This window comes from Rhinolophus sinicus, chromosome 2 (genome assembly GCF_057876585.1).
Source record: "Rhinolophus sinicus isolate RSI-liver-muscle chromosome 2, RSI-T2T, whole genome shotgun sequence".
NCBI classification, from domain to species: Eukaryota; Metazoa; Chordata; class Mammalia; order Chiroptera; family Rhinolophidae; genus Rhinolophus; species Rhinolophus sinicus.
Genome location: NC_142502.1, coordinates 80,883,933 through 80,905,120, shown reverse-complemented (window position 1 = coordinate 80,905,120; position 21,188 = coordinate 80,883,933). Strand labels below are relative to the sequence as shown.

At 36.4% G+C, this 21,188-nt stretch overlaps 1 protein-coding gene across 11 annotated transcripts in view; it reads left to right on the top strand.

The window, feature by feature from the left end:
* Positions 1 to 276: 276 nt before the first annotated feature.
* The window catches only part of PHF3 (PHD finger protein 3), a 76,132-nt gene continuing 55,220 nt past the window's right edge, over positions 277 to 21,188 (top strand). For 2 of the 11 annotated variants that reach the window (XM_019738632.3, XM_019738630.3), the window contains exons 1-2: positions 278 to 649; positions 11,794 to 12,062. In XM_019738632.3, coding sequence (XP_019594191.3) covers positions 11,819 to 12,062 — 244 coding nt within the window. In that variant the 5' untranslated portion in view covers positions 278 to 649; positions 11,794 to 11,818. Of the gene's footprint in view, positions 650 to 763; positions 952 to 11,793; positions 12,063 to 17,047; positions 17,168 to 21,188 lie in introns of those variants that run through there. The other 9 variants (XM_074333151.2, XM_074333147.2, XM_074333148.2 and 6 more) reach the window with 8 other exon arrangements.

Sequence of the window (21,188 nt, the reverse complement as noted above, 5' to 3'; positions counted from 1 at the left end):
GATGTGCCAATTAACATTACATTAACTATGAAGCCTTAGTGCTTATTACAACCGAGGAAAGGCAACCATCTATCTGCCTCTTCCCTTCGAGCTGCCCGGGAGGTGAAAGCTAGAAGCCCGCGAGCGGGGCCCCACTCCCGGTAGACTGGGAACAGCGCGGAAGAGCGAGGAGCGCTGCCGCCCTGGGCCCCGCGGAGGCGCGGCGCAGCACTGGGGTGTCGCAGCGCGCAGGCGCGGTGGCAGAGCAGGCCGCGGCCCCGGAACGGTAAACAGTGGGGTCACGTGACGCAGGCCTCGCTCCCTACCCCCGCGCGGCCGCGGCAAGCCGATGGCTGTGGGGTCTCGCGCCGCTGCACGGTCCCCAGTAGGCGAGCGACCCTCGGGCCTTGGGCGACGGCGGCTGCAACGAGGACAAGGAGGGCGATGCAGAAGCCAGCATAGTGTAGTTACCAGCAGCCCCTCGGACCCCTGAGGAAAAAGAGGCTGTGGCAGCGACGCCGACGTCCTGCGCGTACCCCCTCTCCGCGGCACCCACCGGGCCCCCTCCTCCTCCTCCTCCTCCTCCTCCTCCTCCTCCTCCTCTTCGGCGGCGGCAGCGGCCACCATCTTCCTCTTGCTGCCAGTGGTAGCGCTCGTCTGGCGGAGCTGGGTGAGTTGCGGCTCTGGCCGCGGCCAGGGAGACGGGCAATCCTCCCCTCCCCCATCCCCTTCCACACGCGCGGCTTCTCAGCGGGCCTCCCCGCCCCTCCCGCGGCGGACACTCCGCTCCTTTCTCCCGCGCGGCGGGGAAATCGCCTCTCCGGCCTTTTGCGCAACGTCCTCGGCCTGCCGGGGCCGCGCCTCCGCAGCCCGGGACCGTTTGGACTCAGGGCTGGGGAGGGAGCCGCAGCGGCGAGGTTGCCAGGCGAGGGTCGGGACCGCGGCCTCTCCCCGGCTCCTGGGCCCTCAGGGGTGAGTGTGCCCCATTGCCGCCGCGCGGGCTCGCAGGCCGGGAGTCACGGCGGCGCTGCCAGGAAGGCCCGGCCCTCAGGCCCCCGACCCGGCCCTTCGGGCCTCTTTCCTCCAAGGGCGCCCGGCATCGAGCGTTGGGCCCCGGGTCTGGGAAGCCGGGACTGGCCTTCGCTGCGAGGCTGAGTCCGGTTCCCGCTTTTGGAGAAGGGGGTTGGCGCTCTATCCATCCATCTCCTACCGCGCGCTTTTGTGCTCGGAATCCAAACTGTCGACGTCTTTTTGCTTAGTTTGAAAGGAGGCTAGAATCTGGCCTTCCGATTGATGATTATACGTGTAATTTACTGAACCACTTGTCGATACGTGCGTGTTAATGGTGCTAAATAACTGATCACCTGACACGGAGGGGGGCGGGTAGGAGGGAGAAAGGGAGAGAGTGTTGGTACCGCGCGCAGTCCAGTGTCCCTGCTTTCCCTCAGCAGTGCATTGCTGGGTCCGATGACCTTTGTCCATCTTCGGGTTTTTAAATGCCATTTCTCAGAGACGTATGATTCGAGGTAATTTAAGTGTGTGATTTTGGGTGCTGTTCAGGAATCATTCGTAGAACACGATCATAGATGGTCACTAATGTAAGTGGCTGCAATGCTTTAATTATCTACCTAGTCCTGATCTTTATTACGTGTAGAGAGGCTTAATTTAAAATGAAACATAGATAATTAAGCTATGTCCAGAGAACTTTACCACCTTATTTTAAGCTAATATAAGAATAAATGATAAACTACTTAGGGAGTATTTTAAGTAGTACATTGTTCTATTTAGTTACTATTTTGGGGTCGAAATTGTCTTTCGTTTCCCAAAGTTGTTTGACATGTTCCAAAGCTACGCCTCAGTTATTCATTTACCATTTTTTTGATTCTTGAATGAAGTGTTTGGGATTGTCGAAATGTTTGTAGGTGTATTTGTGGTAGGAAAGAGAAGATGAGTCAAATAATCAGGAAATTTTTGCAGCATTCTTTTATTTTTGAATTTCTGTCTTCATTCCAGAACACGAAAGGTGTTATGTAAAGATAATTATTTAAAATAGTAATTTGTTATTTAAAGTAGTAATTCTTAATATTAACTACCACTGGACCTTTTCCTAATATATTATTTTTTCCCCAATTCTTCTGTTTACAGTAACATTTATGTTACAATAATGAATTTTCCCTCCACCACCACCACCATCATCATAATTATCACTATTACTGTTTTTAAATGCATACCACATTTCCCCATGATAGTAACAGAATTTAAAGGGGGGTTTTTAGGAGCTATTATCGCTCTGATTAAACCACACATAGTTCAGTAGATTCCTTAGCAGCAGAAAGACTTTTCCTCAACTGAAGTGGTCCACTTTCTAAGTATGCAGAATTACAGCCTTAGTGTTTAAGCTTTATTTGATAGCTGTCTGTACTGGTGATTTGTCAAAAGGATAACAAATGAACTGGTGATGGGAACATTTTCCCATTCCTTGCATGCTTTATAGGTCTATTTATTGAAGAGCATGAAAATATAATATGTTATGCTGCTTTTGCATCCTTTGGGAAGATAGTGAATTTCCTTATCTATCACATTGAATGAGTTATGCATTCCATGCTGTTGTGATAGACCAAAGATAACTTTATCTAGCTAATCCTGTGAAATACTCATCTGTTGCATATTCAGAGAAGTAAAATCTAAGAGATGTGGTCTTTGTAAATGTAGATGAAAAATAGCTTTGGTCAAATGCAAGTTTCAGGATAGAAAAATGGAAAGGAAATTGTCTTTATATTAATCATTTTATACCGTCTTATTAAAATTTACATTGTATTTAGTATTGGAATCAATTAGGAAAGATTGCTAATCTTTGTCTTATGTAATAGCTTATTGATAAAACTATTAATATCAGAAGGCTGCGAGTGACAATTTGGATTAATGCAAGATTATTTTAAGAGTTTAGATTTTTACACAGTATGGATTAGATTTGGAAAAACTGGAGAATGTAAATTATGCATAGTTCTGTTGGGGGGGGTGGGCTACTAAAATACAGATAATGGTTATCTTCCTTCACATGGTAATATGGCGTTTGCCTTTTTGGTACATTTTGCTTTCTTAAATGTGCATTGTTTTGTTTGTTTTTGCTTTAGAACGATTTCTCATGAAATTCTATTTACTTAATTTTCGTCTGAAGATTAGATCTTTTCTATTTTTAAAAAATGAGATGATGAGTTTTATTGATTGGCATCTCAGGTTTGTGGATTACCCATAACTACTTCACTGCACAGTGTCAGGGACAGCAGGGTTCTTGGAGTGCTGATTTCTAAATATTTTCATTCATCCACATTTCAAGAATTCTTTCTGACAAGTGGCTGTTGGATTTCTTTCTTTTCTTGAACTCTAATTCTCTCTTATTTCTTGGAGCACCCTCTGAGAATCCTGGAGTTTCTTTTCAAAAGCATAGACATCTTACTTTTCAACTACAAAAATGGCGACAAATTATTACACATTTTATATATTGTTGCATTTTTGAGAACAGTAAAAAATATTCGTCTTTAATTGTTGCCTTTTGATTACACCGGGAAAGATACTGAGAGTATTGATTTGATTCAAAATATTTGAGACCCAGGAACACAGTCTAGGTTGAGAAACAAGATTCAAAGACAGGAGATGTTAAGTCATTGTGTTAGAGTTAAAAGAGAAAGATATTTTAAGAGTCACAAAAGGCATTGTATGAGGAATTGCCAAATGTACAGACTGGGCAATTATTGCCATGCATTATGTATTTAATTTACATCATCTTTTAATGGTCAGGGGATTTACATTTTTACGATCATTTATACAGTGAAGAGGGGATGAAGAGAAAGTTAAGTAAAAACTTCAAAATATTGAAGTTTTAATCTCTTGGCATAGTCTAACTTTAATAGACAATTTTGAGTGGCATACCAGATTGTACAGAAAAGCTACACTTAATAGTTTTAATGCATTCATAATTTGTGTTCGCTGGCCATGTGAAAACAGTCTAAAATTGTAGACTGAAAATAAATTGCAAAGTTTGTAGTCAATAATTTCTAAAATGGTGTTTATACACACATTGAGGATAGCCATTTTATTTTTTATGTGTAGGGAGTAGCTAAGTGCATATTTCCTAATTTATTTGGGAGAAAGGGTACTTCACTTTGTTTCCAGTATTTTTTAAAGATTTAATTAATGGTATATTAAGAACATAAAAGTTAATATGTGTTATGCAAGTAGAGTGCATGAAGTGTAGTGGTTTAAAAATGCAGACTCAGGAATCATACTGCCTGTGTTCCAATTTGGGTATACTGGGTAGTATATTACCTAAGGCAAGTTATGTAATGTCTTGGGTCTCGGTTTGCTCATTGGTAAAATAGAAATAGTAATTGTACCTACCTCACAGGGTTGTTGTGAGGAACTAATGAGATAATCTATACAATACACTTAGCATAGGGCCTGGCACATACTATGTGCTAAGTACATGTTAGTTTGGACTGTTATTACCTAGTCCATCGTTTTAGTGACGAGCTACTTCCATGTTTCTGTGGTTACTCCAAACTGCTGATGCTTCCCATATGTCAATAGGATATAGTTGTAAACTTTGAAGTTAACTCTTAACTACTGTTGGCTAATGTAATTTTGCTTTGCCAGTTTCAACTTGAACTTGATAATTGTTTTTCTAGGTTCTTAGGTCTGCTTTGGTCTAGTAAGGTAGACACCATGGATTCTTATGTTCTTTTTACCTGATAAATTCGGGAAAGAAGTTATGATTCTTGCTTTTTCTTACAAAGTCTTGTCAATAGATTTTAACCAATGGAACTGGACCAGAATTTGAAATGAGTGTGTAGAGCAGGTGATTAGGTTGCGTTGCTTTGTAATCTTGTACTTTGTAGAATTGTGTCACACTCCATGGCTTAACCATTTAGTGATTTTCCTTGACTCTGTTCTGGAAGGATAACCTGTTATTCATTTTTAATGTCATATAATGGTGGTTAAGAATTGACATTTGTATCAGAGTGGATCTGAGCCCCAGCTCTGTCACTTATTTATTCTGTAATATTAGATATAACTTTGCTATGGTTTAGCCACTCTGTCATAAAGTAAGAATAATAGTGTGGTTGTGAGGATTAAATGACATTATGCATTTTAAGTTTAGTACAGTGCGTGGCACAGAATAAACATTCAATGAATTTAACTTTATAAAGAGAAAGGGTATGGTAAGTGCACTGACTCTTGAATGAACTTTTCTGGGTTCAAATTTCATCTCCACCACTTAATAATACTATATCAAATAATTTAATCTCTCTGATCCCAATTTCATTTTTTTCATATAATTGGGATTATAATACAGGATTGTTGTGAGGATTACATTAATACATGTAAAGCAGTTTCTTAATCTCAGAGCTATTTTTTTGGCTGGATAATTCTTTGTTGTGGGGCTTTCTTAGTGCATTGCAGTATATTTAATAGATGTCAGTAGCATGCCCTCCAGTTGTGATGAGCAAAAATGTCTCCATACATGGCCAGATGTCCTCTGGAGGGCTATAATCACCTCTGATTGAAAACCACTGATATCAAACTTATAGAAGAACAGTGCAAGGCATGAAGTTAGAGCATATTACGTTTGTTTTATCATTCGTAGTGGTGGTACTTTAATTTTTCTACTACTGCTACTACTGCAACAAGTTAGAAATTTATTCATTGCAAGCATGCCTGATGAATTAACGGCTTAATTTAAATTGTGATGTAGGAGCTGGGGGGCACCAAGCAGTTGTTCCATTCCCAGGACCTTTGCCTTTAGGTCGGTCTGAATTGCTATTCCCCATTTATGCATGGATCATTTCCTCATTTCAGGTTTTGGCTCACATGTTGCCCTGTTAGTAAGGCCTTCATTTACCATCATACACAGAATGCCCTCCTCATCCCCCCATCACTATTGACCCTGTTTAGTTTTTCGTCATAGATTTTATAATCTCTTAATGTATATTTGCCTCCCTGTGTGTGTGTGTGTTCGCGCACACACACACACATGCACACACACAAAAGAATATAGACTGCATGAGACACCTTCATCATAAGACAACCTGTTAGAGCCTTTGATAGCTTTAGTGATTTATTTTTAGGCTTAAATGTACTGATTTTTTTTTTTTTTTTTAAAGAACATAATATAATAAAATAACAGTTTTACTTTGAAGATGTTTCTGAAAAGTTAAACTACTCAATTTAAATCTAGAAGAGTAATTTTTTGTTGGTGGTGCTTTTTCAAGCTTATCTTTTTGCTGAATTTGGCTGCAGTATAATTGTCTGAGAGTTCAGATGAAACAAGGATTTTAAAGTGAGAAATATGTTTGGACTCAGATTAAATTTTATTCAGAATGTTAGTACTAATGCTTACTTTTAATTGTATTCTGAGTGTTTCTAAATGGTCCATTAGGATCAAACTCGGCCATTTCATAATTAGCACATGCTGTTCCTTCTGGACTTCTACGATCCAGCTCGCACACCAACTGCTTAGCCTTTCTTGGCCTCATATTTTTCACCTTTCTTTGTGATACTATCTGCAGCCCTTCAGTGTGACACTTTCATATTTTGTTGTGATTACTTGTTGTTGTATTTGTTTATATGTCTGTGTGCTGTTTTCAATTGTGAGTTCCTTCAGTTTGAGACGGGTTTGTTTCACTGGTCCCTATGATAATTTAAGTAGATGCTTAATAAATACATGAATAAATGGGTAATTTTGAATTAAGCAGATTATCCAATTTTCTGACTTAGCTGTATACATTTTATTGTCTGTAAACATGAGGTGTGACTTGTGTACACAGAAATAATTTCTGATATTAGCATGTATGTACTCCCAAATTATTAGTATTGATTTGATTAATTGGATATGTACATACGAGGTGTGATCAAACAATATGGTGAATGTTTAAATAAAGAAAACTTATAAAAGACACCTTGCCATTCAGCCACCTCAGAATACTCCCCCTTGCTTCGAACATACTTATCCCATTGTTCTTGCCACTTTATGAAGCAGTTCTGGAAGTCCTCTTTTGTGAATGTCTTTAGTTGAGCTGTTGTGGCTGCCTCAATGTCTTGAATCATTTTGACTTTGGGGAAGAGCCAGAAGTCACATGGTGCCAGATCCAGTGAATAGGGTAGATGAGGACACACTGTAATGTTCTTATTTGACAGAAGTTGCCCTACCAGAAGTGATGTGTGACATGGAGCATTATGATGGAGGATGATTTACAGCACACTTTAAAACACACCTTCTCTCAACGGTAGCTCACAGCTGACTGACTGCACTGAACAAGTTGTCACACACTGTTACTAAGTTATAACGCGCTGACTCCCGTATTGAAGATCCCTGCCTTTCCGTTCAGTGGAATCAGTAGCAGCATTCACTCTTTTGTGATCACAACGGAAAAGTTCCATGTCACACACTGCTTCTGGTATGGCAATTTCTGCCAAATAAAAACATTACAGTGTGTCCTCATTCACCTTATTCACTGGATCTGGCACCATGCAACTTCTGGCTCTTCCCCCAAAGTCAAAATGACCATGAAAGGTAAACATTTTGAATTGATTCAGGACATCGAGGCAGCCACGACAGCGCAACTAAAGACGTGAAAGAGGACTTCCAGAACTGCTTCAGAAAGTGGCAAGAACGATGCGATAAGTGTGTTCGAAGCGAGGGGGAGTATCACGAGAGAGATTAATGGCAACATGTCTTTTACTGTAATAAATTTTTAAAAATTTAAACATTCACCATATTGTTTGATCACACCTCCTATCATTAGCCAGTAAAAATACACCGTAGAGAGGCTTGTTATATTTTAATTATTAAATTTATAATTCTAAATATAAGGAAGCATTTAAGTAAAATTTCAATGTAAGAAATAGGAATTTATTTAAACCAAACGGTCTTGTTTAATAAACAGATACTGAATCAACTCAGTTTTTCTCAATTAAATCTGATTATCTTTGTTTACATTGTTAGGAATCTTAGGTCTGTATTTTAGATTAGTGTTCACTTTTTAAAAGGACTTAATTTTTGAAATAAATTTAGATTTGTAGAAAAATTGCAAACATAGTATAAGATTCCTATTTACCATTTATGTAGTGTCCCTGATTGTTATATGTAATATAATGCTAGTGCCTTTATCAGAACTAGGGATTAACACTGGTACATTACTAATTTCCAGACTTTATTCTGATTTCACCAGTTTTCCAACTATTGTCCTTTTTCTGTTCCATGATCCAATCCATACCACATTGATTAGTGTGTTCATGTTAAGTGAGTTAATATTTCTACAATTGGCTAACATTTGTTTTCCAATTTAGTATGGAGAGTTTTTATTTTATTTTTCTTCCCCCTTCTTCTGCCTCCCCCCACCCCACTTTGGTTCAAGCCACTGTTTCTCAGTCTAGTTGTGTAGGACACAGCTCCCTGGCCCATACTAGTACCCCCCCCCCCCCCACCCAAGGCAGTCGGTCACCGGTTGTCAGTCGGCTGGCTGCTCATGGCAAGGGTCTCATCGGCTGCCGGCCACTCATGCTGGCAGCACACAGCAGCCCACGGCAGCCCACTGCAGCTCGCGCTGACCTCCGGCTGCTTATAGCAACCGAGCTCCAGGGCGAGCCATTGTTCACAATCTTAGCTTTAGAAGGCGCAGCTTACTGACCCATGTGGGAATCTAACCGATGACATCGGTGGTAGGAGCTCGGGCTCCAACCACCTGAGCCACTGGGCCGTCTTCCTGTTTTATTTTTGATACTGAGCACTTGATATCAGAAACTGATTTTTTAAGATAAATTACTTTATACCTCCATTTAATATTACTTTTAGTATGGTCTTGTAGGATGGCTGTATACTATCATTTTTGGCATTGCCCCCACAGCCAGTTGGAACTGCTTATGAAAAACCGGTCTTTACTAATTTGCACCAATTTCACAGAAACTAGTCTTGCAATGTTTCCTGTAGAAATTGTCTTCTTTGGACCCATAGGTTTGAGTTTATTTATTTGGTCTTGGAAGAGTCTCAGTTTCATTGGCCTATTAAAGGTGTTTCACTCAATGGTAGCTGCTTACCATTTATTTGTTGAGTAAATTAAAAGTATTGTTAAAGAAATGTAACTTTCTTATATCAGTCTTTCTCTGACCATCAAAGACTTTTTTTCTGATAATGCTTATTTAAATCCAGGGAAACACACTTTATAAGTCATACTAGGTGTGGCAAAAAACAAACAGAAAAAACAGGGAAAAAAAGTACTGGAAAGTTTCATTCACCCATCTTATTTACAATATGCTTTACTATTTTTTTGATTGATCTTTAAAGACTAAATATTGTTACTGTTGAGATTTAAAAATATTCCATAGGCTCTGAAGGCACTTTCAGTACAGGAGTTTTGGGATTGTTCACTAATAACAGTATTACTGAAAAAAAAAATATTGCTCATTTATATCACTATTTGGAATGGGTTGGTCTGCCTTATAGCTTGGTGATTTTGAGTCGTGTGACCTTACTTAATTTCTGAATGTTCGGAATATCCCCACAACTTGAAGGCATACACAGACAGTAGTAGTCAGTACAACAGAGAGGCTAACCTCAGTTTTAAAAAGTTTGTAGAATTTACCAGACATGGGACCGAGTGCATTTTCAGTAGACTGAGCATACCATTTTTAGAAGGTAAGTTAGCCATTTGTTTCTAGAGCTGGAATTGTCTCCCCTCCTTCCCCCTTTTTGATTTATCTGAGGGAAAAAGATTGCTAATTGAATGCCACTCAGAAGAGGAGGTAGTTTTGACCTGTGGTAAACTTTGGATTCCAGCACATTCAGATAAACAAATTTGTTGGTAGTTCTTTCTACTTAATTTTGTAAACATTTATTAATAGTAAACTTTTTGTAAGTTATTTCTAATTACCAGAAATTTATTATACTAAAATTTCTTTGGAACATAAAAAAATTAGTGGGAGTGTTGGTGATGTATGGATATTAAGCGTTTCGTAGCTACTGAGATTAGATAGCTTTAGGGAATTAAAAATTTTGTGACTTTTCATTAACGTTGTGAGCTATAGTTTTTCTCTTAATGTTATAATTAGAAAATGCATGTAAAGTTACCAGCAAGTCAGTCAAATTTAGTTAACATTTTGTTATTTCAGTGCCTTATTATTTCAATATAATACATTGCAGAGTTTGAAAAGACATCCTTTATTTAGAAGAGGATTAACTTTAGTCAGAGTGAGGAAATTGTCTTTCCTTTTTAAAAAATTTAAAATGAAGTTACAATAAACTGCATCCATTTAAAATGAACAGATTGATTAATTTTGGTGGATATGATAACTCATGAAACTACTACCATAATGAAGATTTAGGACATTTTCATCATCCCCCGAAGTATCTTCTTGTTCCTTTGCAGTCTGTGCCTCTCTTATCCAAAGCCCTAGGTAACCACTAATTTTGTTGGAAAATTGTTTTTAAAGAAGAGCCTTTAATGAGTCAAATCTAGTCAACTTCTAGCTCCGTAGCTCAGTATGTAAGGGTAAGAGTTATAGCCATGCATGGACTGTGGACTCTTGAAACCTGTGTTTGAATCTTAGCTCTGTTTTGTGACATTGGGGAAGGCATTTAAATTATATAAATGCATTTTGTTTTTAAAACAAGGAAAATAATGGCGTCTATTTATTATTGGGAATAAATGAATCAAATGTAGGTAAAATGTTTAGCAGCATATGACATATGCCCATAAATTGTGGAGTATCTTTGAACTTCCTCTTCTCTTATTTTTATAGGGGAAGAATTCAAAGACAGAGGAAATTTTGGTAGATTTTGGGCTAATTTAATAAATTTTGGACTTTTGGTTAATTGGTGGAATTTTCTAGCTAACTGAATATTATTAGATATTTTTTGTTGACACCCTCTTCCCCCCAAAATACATTGCTTCAGTTTTCTCTGAAACCAATACTGAAAATAATTCAACTTTTTATAATTAAGACTCTTCTAAAGAACAAGATGACTTTTGGTGAGTGATACCCAGTTACAGTGTAGGTACAGTTCAAATAGACTAGCTTGATATCTGTATAGGCCCGACATAGCTTAATAAAATAAATGTATCTTTTACATTGTTTTCTTGTTTATCTCGTTTTATCTTAAAAGGGGTCCTTCCCAAAATGTGTGTGTGCACATCTGTGCCTCCTGTGTGTGTATGTGTATGTCTGTGCGTATGTAGTTTTTTCAGTTGATTTGTTGGGTTTACTTAAGTTTCTTTGCATTTTTCCCCTACCCCCCCACAAAAAACTTTGTCTCTATATTACTTTTCTTTAAATGCTTTGTAAATAAAACAAGGCTGTTTTACAGTTTTAATAAGTATGGTGCAATAAATGATTTGATTTTAGCTTTTTTATATGGATTTATTGTAAAACCAGTGTCGGATTCTTAATTTATGAAAAGATTATGGTTAAAAACATATCGTTTTTATGGTATAAGCCTTGTAATTCAAATGTGTCAAATTAATGGACTATATACATAGTTGTTTTTTCTTTTTTTTTTTTTTTACTAAAAATAATGAATTGAGTAAGCATAGGATTTCTGGTAAAATGATATTCTACATGCATGATGAAGAAACAGTATTTAGTAAAGATTTGTTCTACATGTCCAAATGTATATTCGGAAACAGTGAGGATTTTTTTTTTTTAACAGTTCAAAAATACCTAAGTGTGTTTTTAGACTCAAAACTATTAAAATAATTTGGTTTTAGGTGATTATCAATTGGTAGCTTTATTTCTTATGGTATTTTTTTTGTCTTTCTATAGGGCTGAAAGACACACAGAAGTCTTCATGGATATAGTTGATACATTTAATCATTTAATTCCTACTGAACACTTAGATGATGCCCTATTTCTAGGATCCAACCTGGAGAATGAAGTCTGTGAGGATTTTAGTACAAGTCAAAATGTCTTAGAGGACTCGCTGAAGAACATGCTCAGCGATAAGGATCCTATGCTAGGATCTGCAAGTAACCAGTTCTGTTTGCCTGTTTTGGATAGCAATGACCCCAATTTCCAGATGCCTTGTTCAACAGGTAATTCTTACTTTTTTTTTTTTTTTTTTTTTAGTCTGCTATTTAACATAAAAAGAATTTTTAGCAGCATCTTTTTTTCTTTTTTTTTAAATGAGGGTAGTGAATTAGGGTTATTTCCTTTGAATTTATTCTAGGCATCAGAATTGGAATTTAAACTAAATTTTCTTCCAAGGAGTGTGGAATTGTCTTCAAGGGTATTATGGATATAGATAGGGCAACCATATAATTTATCATTTTAAGTGGAATGCTTTTTGAGAATTACAGGAGGTGCTGTTAATTACATCATGACAACAGGTATAAATTGGGACTCTCCATAGCAAATTGGGACATGATGTCACTCCAGGCCTCCTGGAGTCAAGGGGAATAGCTGAATTGATCTTTCTTGGTGCCACTTCCAGCCCTTCAAATTTAATACACGGTGTATTCCCATTTCAGATCTTTTGGTATTTTTACATGTATCTGAAAACCAGAGAAAGAACGCTAGACCTGTGCTGTCCAACTACTAGCCACATGTAACTCTTAATCACTTGACATGAGTCTGGTTCTAATTGAGTTGTGATGTAAAATGCACATTAGATTTTAAAGGCTCTATGAAAAAAATAATGTAAAATATTCCATCAGATTTTTTAAAAATGTTGATTACATGTTGAGATGATATTTTTGATTAAATAAAATATATTATTAAAATTAATTTCACCTCTAACTTTTTTAAAGGTAAAATTTAAAATGACATATGGCTTGTATTATATTTCTGTTGGGCAGCATTACTCTAGGATCTATAGTTGAAGTCAATGAAAGACTGAGGAAAGTAACTTTCTGTAGGGCTAAACTAATTCTTAGTAAATTATTTCAGAGATATATCAATATGTGGAAAATATGTAGATTTTCTTTTATAATGCAAAGAAAATGTTACAACAAATTTTGCGGCAATTGACCTATTCTGTAAGCTAACTAGATACAAGAAAATCAGCTGCACATGAAGTTAGGCTTTTCCTCACAGTTCCCTAGAGTAGTTCACAGGTTTAGGTGGTGATGGTCTGTTTTTCAGTGACTGTAGACTTTTTCTGCATTACAGTTTTTCAGTATGTTTTTAATTTTCTTGTAATTTTTTTACTTAATATTTTAATATTTAAAGTAAAGTTTGGATTAGGTGGCCTGCTATTCATCTCTAAATTTGTCAGTTTACTCTGCCTGAAGACCTCAACACTTTGGCTACTAGGAATCTTTTCATTTTAACAACGCCTTAATACTGAGTCTTTTGAATTGCTCGCTAATGGTGTATCTCTCAATTATATACATTGTGTTGTGTTATCGCATAGGTTTACATTGTTTTTGTTGTATTCTAAATGTTCTAAGTTTTTGAAAATTTTGTTTTATGTATGCATTGTTCAAATTTTTTACTTTGGTTCCTGTGTCAGTACAGTACAGTATATCTAATTATCTTTATTGTCAAGCACTTCTGACAATGTTTGGTTGTATATGCAAAATTTCAGTTTAGTCCAAATTCAGGAAAAACATTTACTGAATGCTTAAGTACTTGTTACTGGGAATATAGTTACCCTCAAAGATGTTTATACTGGGCCTGGAATTGGCAAATGTATCATCCTGTTGAGATGCCTTTACTTACAAAATTCCAGCCCTTAGGTAATACTGGTATTCCTATTTGCAGTCTTTTTTTTTAAATTGAGTTCCATTGATATGAAAAGTTTTATTGGTGTGAAAAGTCTCTTTGGTTTTGGTGAACATTTCCTTTGCTAATAGAAGACTTTGAATATCTTTATTGAAGTACTTAAACTTTTTTTGAGGTATGGTTAATTAATACTTGTTTATAATTCTATTATTTTGTAAATTTTAACTTTAAGAATTTAAGTAGAATTTTCTAAATTTTTTTATTTTCAATTTATTTGCTACAATTATTTATCTTGCTTCTGAAGCAGAAGTGTTTGTATTAATATATAGGTAGTATATGTTTTAAAGATTTGTAAGGAAATATATGAGGGAAACTTAAAATAATAAAGCTCTTCTGTCTAGGATTGTTTAGATTTCATTGTGCCATCAGGCAGGGAATTTATCTTTGTTTCTTCAAAGTTTCTTTTGCCCTTTGGGATATTCGGCTTGTATGTTTTCTAATGATAGCAAAACGGGAAATATTAAAAATTTTTTCTTTTAAATTGTTTTGTTTTGAAATAATTTTAGATTTAAGAGAGTTGCAAAGAAGAAATTTTATTGTAAACGGAAAACCCTGTGTGGACAACTTTTATAACTTTCATATAGAAACTACTTCAGCTTTTTGCTATAAAATAAAAACGACATATTTCTTACTAAGATGTTTATACCTGGCTCTGTAGGTTTTTACTAATTGTCTTCAGTGAAGGTTAGCAGGGAAATACATGACCTTTACAATATTTCTCAGGCCAGTGAAGGTTACAGATTATGGTTATTTTGTAACATTAGTTTGACAGTGCTGAATTAGCTAGCAAAACTGCTAGGTATATCTTGTTCTCTGCTATGCTATACCAGGTTGGTTTGCTGTAGTTGTTAAAGACCAGTTTTTGTTGACATAGTTGAGTGGCTTGCATTATATTTCACCTGTCTCCAAAAATCATGGAAGTAGCCTTAAAATTTATAAAAATAGGGGGGAAAATGGAAGATTACTTTAAGTGCTCTGTCAAATGCACACAAGTTAGGATGCTGATTGTTTCATTTTGAGAGATAAACAGATCCTGATTCTCTTTTTGAATGCTTTTGACTCTAAAGTATTTTTTGTGTAACTGCAGTGTTTGCATATGGTTTTTAGATTTACCCAGTAATACATTTTTTTTAAAACTCCAATAAGCGAGGAAAATCATTGAGTATGGGGGAAACGTTTGATCTTGATGATGAAAACCAATTATTGATGTTCTAAAAAATTCTATTATCTTATCTTTAACCTAAAAATATTTCCCCAAATAATAGGTTCAAGATACCAAATATGTTGTTTATATGTACCACTTAAGGAGTGTATTCAAAATCATTGAAATGGTGTTTGAAAAACTGCTGTTATAGTGTCACGAAGAAATGTTTATCTCTCATTTTACAAACAGATATGTTCTTTTATATAGACAGCTATGATTCATAAATGTGAAACATCTTGAATTTATGATTCATTTCTTTATATGGTGTATTGAAAAGAAATGTTCAGTGGCTGTAATGGGATTTATTTCCTTAAGACCGGGAAGACAGACACACTGTAGATACAAGGGTATTCAGAGCAGCAGTTCATTCAGAAACACATGTAGGTAGGTACTGCATCCTTCAGTGAAACCACGATGTCCTTTCTAGGCTACATCATGGCTTACAAAATCATCATTCACTAAATTAAAAAAGAAAAAAAAGCCCTCCTGTAGCATGGTTTTTGGAGATTTAAACACATCAAAAAAATCATTGAACTCTTACTGGTATCTTGCATATTTGCTAAATGTTGACTCGTTGTGTGTACTTAAGTATTTTTTCAACTGTAAAGGAAAGTTTCTGCTAGCATGCATCCGTGATACCCTGTTTCCCCGAAAATAAAACCTAGCCGGAAAATCAGCTCTAATGCGTCTTTTGGAGCAAAAATTAACATAAGACCCCGTCTTATTTTACTATAAGATCGGGTATAACATAATACGATATATAATATAATGTAATGTAATATAATATAATATAATACAATACAATATAATAGTGGGTCTTATATTAATTTTTGCTCCAAAAGACGCATTAGAGCTGATTGTCCAGCTAAGTCTTATTTTCGGGGAAACAGGGTAGTTGCTTTCTTGTCATTGATGATATATGACCTCAGTCAGTATTTAGCTTGTACCGCTTTCCTTCTGAGCAAAGTACTGTAATATATGTTACAAGCTTCTCAGCAGTAGTGTGATTTGGTCTCTTTATTAGCACACAAATTTTTAATTGTAGCTCTGCAGTGTGGGGCTTCATTATTAGAAGCAGATTTCATCTGTGTAATATTGGAAAAAATTATATTGTACTTGTTCTGGAAAAATGATTAGTGCCCTATTGAATCACTGAGATTTGTTTAAAAGGCATTTACAAGTTTTTATGGCTTTGTACTTCTCTTGGACAGCATTTCCAATCAGACAGTACATTGAACTAAGCACAGTGGACCACTGGTCCAATAAAATTCAGTTTTCAGGTATTAATTATTGTTCCCCTTATTTGTACTTTTTTTGTGGGGGTAGTGAACTCTGCAAATTAATTACACACGTGATTCCAACTGCATGTATAAATTCATTCCATACTTGCACTGGGATCTTCTTTCACTATTTTTGTTTATTATTCTAAGTGGAATATTTGTTGATTGTTTTTCTTCGTCTGTGCTTCAGTGAATCTCACCTCTTGTTACATCGTTGTTATTTTTGATAATTGCATTTGAACAAGAAAATACAAATTTAATACATGTAGTAATGCAAATGAGATGCAAATGTTGGTTAAGACAAAGTTTATACTCTTAATTGAACGTTAGAGAAGACTAACTTAGCTTTAAGAATGAAACTTCGTTTCTGTAAGACTGATGGTTAATATTAAATAGTCATTTTGAATTTTACTTAAAGGGATTTTAGTGAAAGCGAGAGTATGTTTAGAAGAGAGCAGACAGAAAAGAGAGGCAAACACCTTGTAGAATCAGAAATATTACTTAGTGGTGAAAAGAAACTGCTGGAAAGTGGAAAGAGTTGGACAAAATAGCAGCCATGATGCTTGAAAGTTTGTCACATTGGCGAGATTTGACTTTTTTATGGAAAACAGAAAAGAGCTAGGTTCAATATGTAGTAGTTAGAAGGAGGCAAAGTTTGATTGGCTAAAAAGGATTTGGGGTTCCCCCAAAATAGAATAGGTTCTCTGGGACTATGAGATTTACTCTTTTGCTGGATATGACCCCTTTGACTGGGATGTTTGTTGGGGATTTAGGTATCAGATACAGGCATACCTTGTTTTGCACTTCACAGGTGTTGCGTTTTTTACAAACTGAAGGCAAGACCCTCCACCAGCAAAAATATTATGACTCGCTTTATTGTGAGACTCGCTTTTTTACAGTGGTCTGGAACTGAACCCGCAATATTTCTGAGGTATGCCTGTAATTGTTTCTACCAACTGACCTTTTATGGTCTCTGCAATTATTTCTTATTTGTTACAAATTAGACTGTGTTTACTATAATCCTACATCCTATTTGCAAGCTTGATGAATTTCATTGCTTCTCTAAATTATTTGAAATATAACTTGAAAGCACAGTGATAACATTTATATAAGCAGCTTTTAGTGCTAATTTACTCTGCTTCTTTCCATCTTCCTTTTTATACTTTGTTATAGACTGTTCACTTTAGACGTTTTTAATTATGTCAGTTTTTTTCAAACAGGTATTTTTCATTAATTACTGCAGCAAGTCATTTTAATACCAAAACAGCAATTGAACTCAGAGATAAAACAAGTAAGCCCTTTAACACAAGCACTAAAATATCATTTTCTAAATTCAGAAAATCCAGAGGTGGGGGGGGGGAGAGACAGAGAGACAGAGAGAGAGATTGATTGATTAATTTGTTTAAAGAAATTGATCTGTGTGATTTGGAGTCTTTTAAATCTAAAATCTGCAGGGTAGGTTGGTAGAATGGAGACCCAGGGAAGAAATAATATTGCAGCTTGAGTCTGAAGGCAGTCTGGAGACAGAATTCCCTTTTATTTGGGGGAACCACCATTTTTTTTTCTTAAGACCTTCAACTGATTTGATGAGGCCCACCCACGTTATGGAGGGTGATCTCTTTATTCAAAATCCACTGGTTTAAATGATAATCTCATCTAAACATAGTAACATTTAGACTGGAATTTCACCAAACATCTGGATACTGGAGCATAATCAAATTAACATAATATTAATCATCAGAGCAAGGTACCAAACTTTTAAAACATGATAAATTATTTGAACTGTTTTATTTATGTTATCATGAAACTAGTTTTAGTCTCAGGGTTTTTGAAGAAGTGGTTTCATGGGGAGATTTCAGGCAGAGGCAGCTTATGAAGCCCCCGAGCTTTTTTCTCTCACAAGGGATTATCTGTAAAGGAAGTTGATAAAACAGCTAATATGTGTGGGTGTTAATGTACCAAGTACTGTACAAAAGTACTTTGCCAGTATTATCTCATTAACTCTTCACAAAATCCTAAGAGCTGTAGATAACTATTCCATTTTATAGCTGTATAAAGTGATGTTTTGAGAGTGGTTAAGTAAATCCCAAGTTCACTAATAAGTTAAGTCATAGTACTTGGACTGGAATAGATTGTAAGTCTTTCTGCCCAAATTTTATTTGGCTTCATAGTCAGCAAAATTAGGATGAGGAATTTTCTTTTAATTGCTTTTTGTTTTTTTTCAAATTCTGTTTCCCTTTCAAAGAATGTGAGCATTTATAGGAAAGATTTATGAATGCCTGAAACGGCTCTTAGCTGTTAAAGATCAAGAGGTTTTAAGGAAGAGATAAGCATTGACCTAGTGATTTAGTTAATCACGAATGCTAAAAAGATGCTCTCAGGATGTACTTCTACTAAGTGCCAACAGGTACAAGTGTACTACAAGCTACTTAAAGCCTTCTTTATCAGTTAGAGTATTGATTCAGGATGGTATTTGATTAGGTATAAGGAAAAAATTTAACTTTTCTCATTTTACAGTTGAAGAAATTGAGACTTAAAAGTAAGCAACTTGAAGAAATTTTGTTAAAAATGAATTGTTTTTGGCTTTATTCACTTAATGAATATTTGTTTTATATCAGGTAGTGTGCTATACAGTAGATACACAATGTTGAGTAAAATAGAACTTGGTGACTAATGGAGCTTAAAGTTTAGTATAGAAATAATTTTCTTGTTTTTCTGAGGATGCTTAATAAGACTAGTTTGTTATTTAGCATACTTACGGGGAGAGGTAGTCTGCTGTGGGCCTTGTGTCTTGTGTGTCCCTGGACTTTCCTGATGGTATGCCAAGAATGCAAGGTTCTGGCCACTCTTTAACTAGGCCATTATTTACGGCTGTGTTTGCAGCAAGCAACCTTGAAGAATGAGGTAACGTTTGCTCCTACACCTCTACCTTTTACCTCAGAGAAAGAGCAGACTTGCTTACTGCTCACTTATAAAAGCAGTAAATTCCCACTGTTCCCCTCCTGTATCTCAGCCCAGTGTGTGTATAGGTGTCTTTCTAGGCCCAGCTGCATTGTCCCTGTGGAACTTGGAGATGGGGAGGCAAAGGGAACTGACATAACATCATGGTTGTGCTGCTAGCTTTGCCATGATGACAGAATTCTTTGTCTCTGACCCAGTAGTCTCTCATGTCTTCTGTCAACACCAGGAATTGGTAACAGGCTAGTGTGTCAGTTTGCAAGTAGGTAAAATCTGAGACCCTTCACAGTTCTCAACATTACTGTGTCAAAGCTCAGAAATGATTCTTGGACACTTAAGCAAAGTACTTTAATTATTAAAGATTAAAAAAATAATTTAAATGGAATAATTTACTTTAGCGAAGGCAGGGATAGCTCTGTATATGTTGTTCATACAGTCACTAGAATAGTACCTAGCCTAGCACATACTAGATGCTCAGTAAATTTTAACTGGTGGAGGGGGAAGAACAACAAGGAAAGGAAAAAAGTAGGGCCAGGTAGTGGGACCAGAATTTAAGATAGTAAAATACTTGCAGGTGGGGCACAACTTTGGCTGTCAGATTTCTAGCAGTCCTTGTGGAGAGGAAAATGTTCTGCGGTGAAAAATTAGTCCTTGAAGTAACAACAAATGCGGTGCCCAAGAAAAGGAAAACTGTTTCTGACACAAAATAGGAAGAAATTTCATCCAGTTTCATCATGATACACAATATAATAAGAGAAAATCCTTAACAACATGCTTTCAATGAACCTAGGGGTTTTTCTTATCCCTCAGTATGTATCCCAGTATACACTGTAGTACAGGGACTAATAATGGTGTGGTCCAGTTGCAGGTTAGACTTTAGGTTATCTTTCAACAACTTATTTTGGATATCATTTCTCACACCAGGTTTTTTTTTTCCTTACGCCAGATTTTTAAATGTATTGATGTGAAGGTGAGTTATATAATACTATAATACTGTCTAAGAACTGTTGGGAATGCAGTTACCTCCTGCCCCCCACCCCCATTTTTTTGGCCTGTTAAGTGCATAGAAATAAGCTTTATAAATAAACAGGGCAATGTATAGGATTATGTAAATTTAAAGGCTATGATGGGGCATTTGTTTGAATAGGAGGCAGGTGTTCTGCCCATCCTAGGCAGAGGAGGACAGAGCCAAGATCTCCCTCAAAAGATGGTTTTGGATCCTCTGTAATATATAAGTGGACAGGAGAAGCCTCATAATTGCAGACATAAATGAAGATCATTTTGGCATAGGTAGTTTTTGTTTTATTGACCATATTTAAAGTGGCAACTTGTTGCATAAAATTCGTATTCTATCCCCAATAGTTTCAATTGATTGTTCTTGCTGTTTTCTCCCAATCACGGCAGGATTGCAGAATCCCTTGTTTCCATTTTTACCATAATCACTGCCTGGATTCCACTGGAACTCTTTAGGCCTGGACTTTCTACTTCTACTTCTTGTACTTTTCTCCCTTCCATAATTATTTGTCTTAGTTGATGAATGTTTTGGAAAGATTTCTGCACTGGAGCTACTGGTGTTTAGTATTTGCAGTCTCTTCTCTAAGATACTGCTTTCCCTTAATTTTGATGATGTTATATCATAGACTTATTATTATGTCTCTAAGTGCATTTTGAATGATAAATTAGTTACCAAATGTATACTTACGTAATAAAAGAGGTAAATTGTCATGGGATGATTAACTAGAAGTTTATTAAAGTAGAGGAATATCCAAAATGATGACATTCTTATAAGCATAATTGATCTAATTCCTTCTTTTCTAGTAAAGCTACTTATTTGTAACCGAGTCTAAGATTAGGATGAGAGCATTTTACTAGTTGGGTTGCACAGTTCTAGTAGGTACCAATTAGAGAATACAGTGTGAATGATGTCCCCTTAAGTTGAGTGGACAGTGGCATGGGATAGTTTAAGAGCATGAACAATAATTTATATTTAGTTA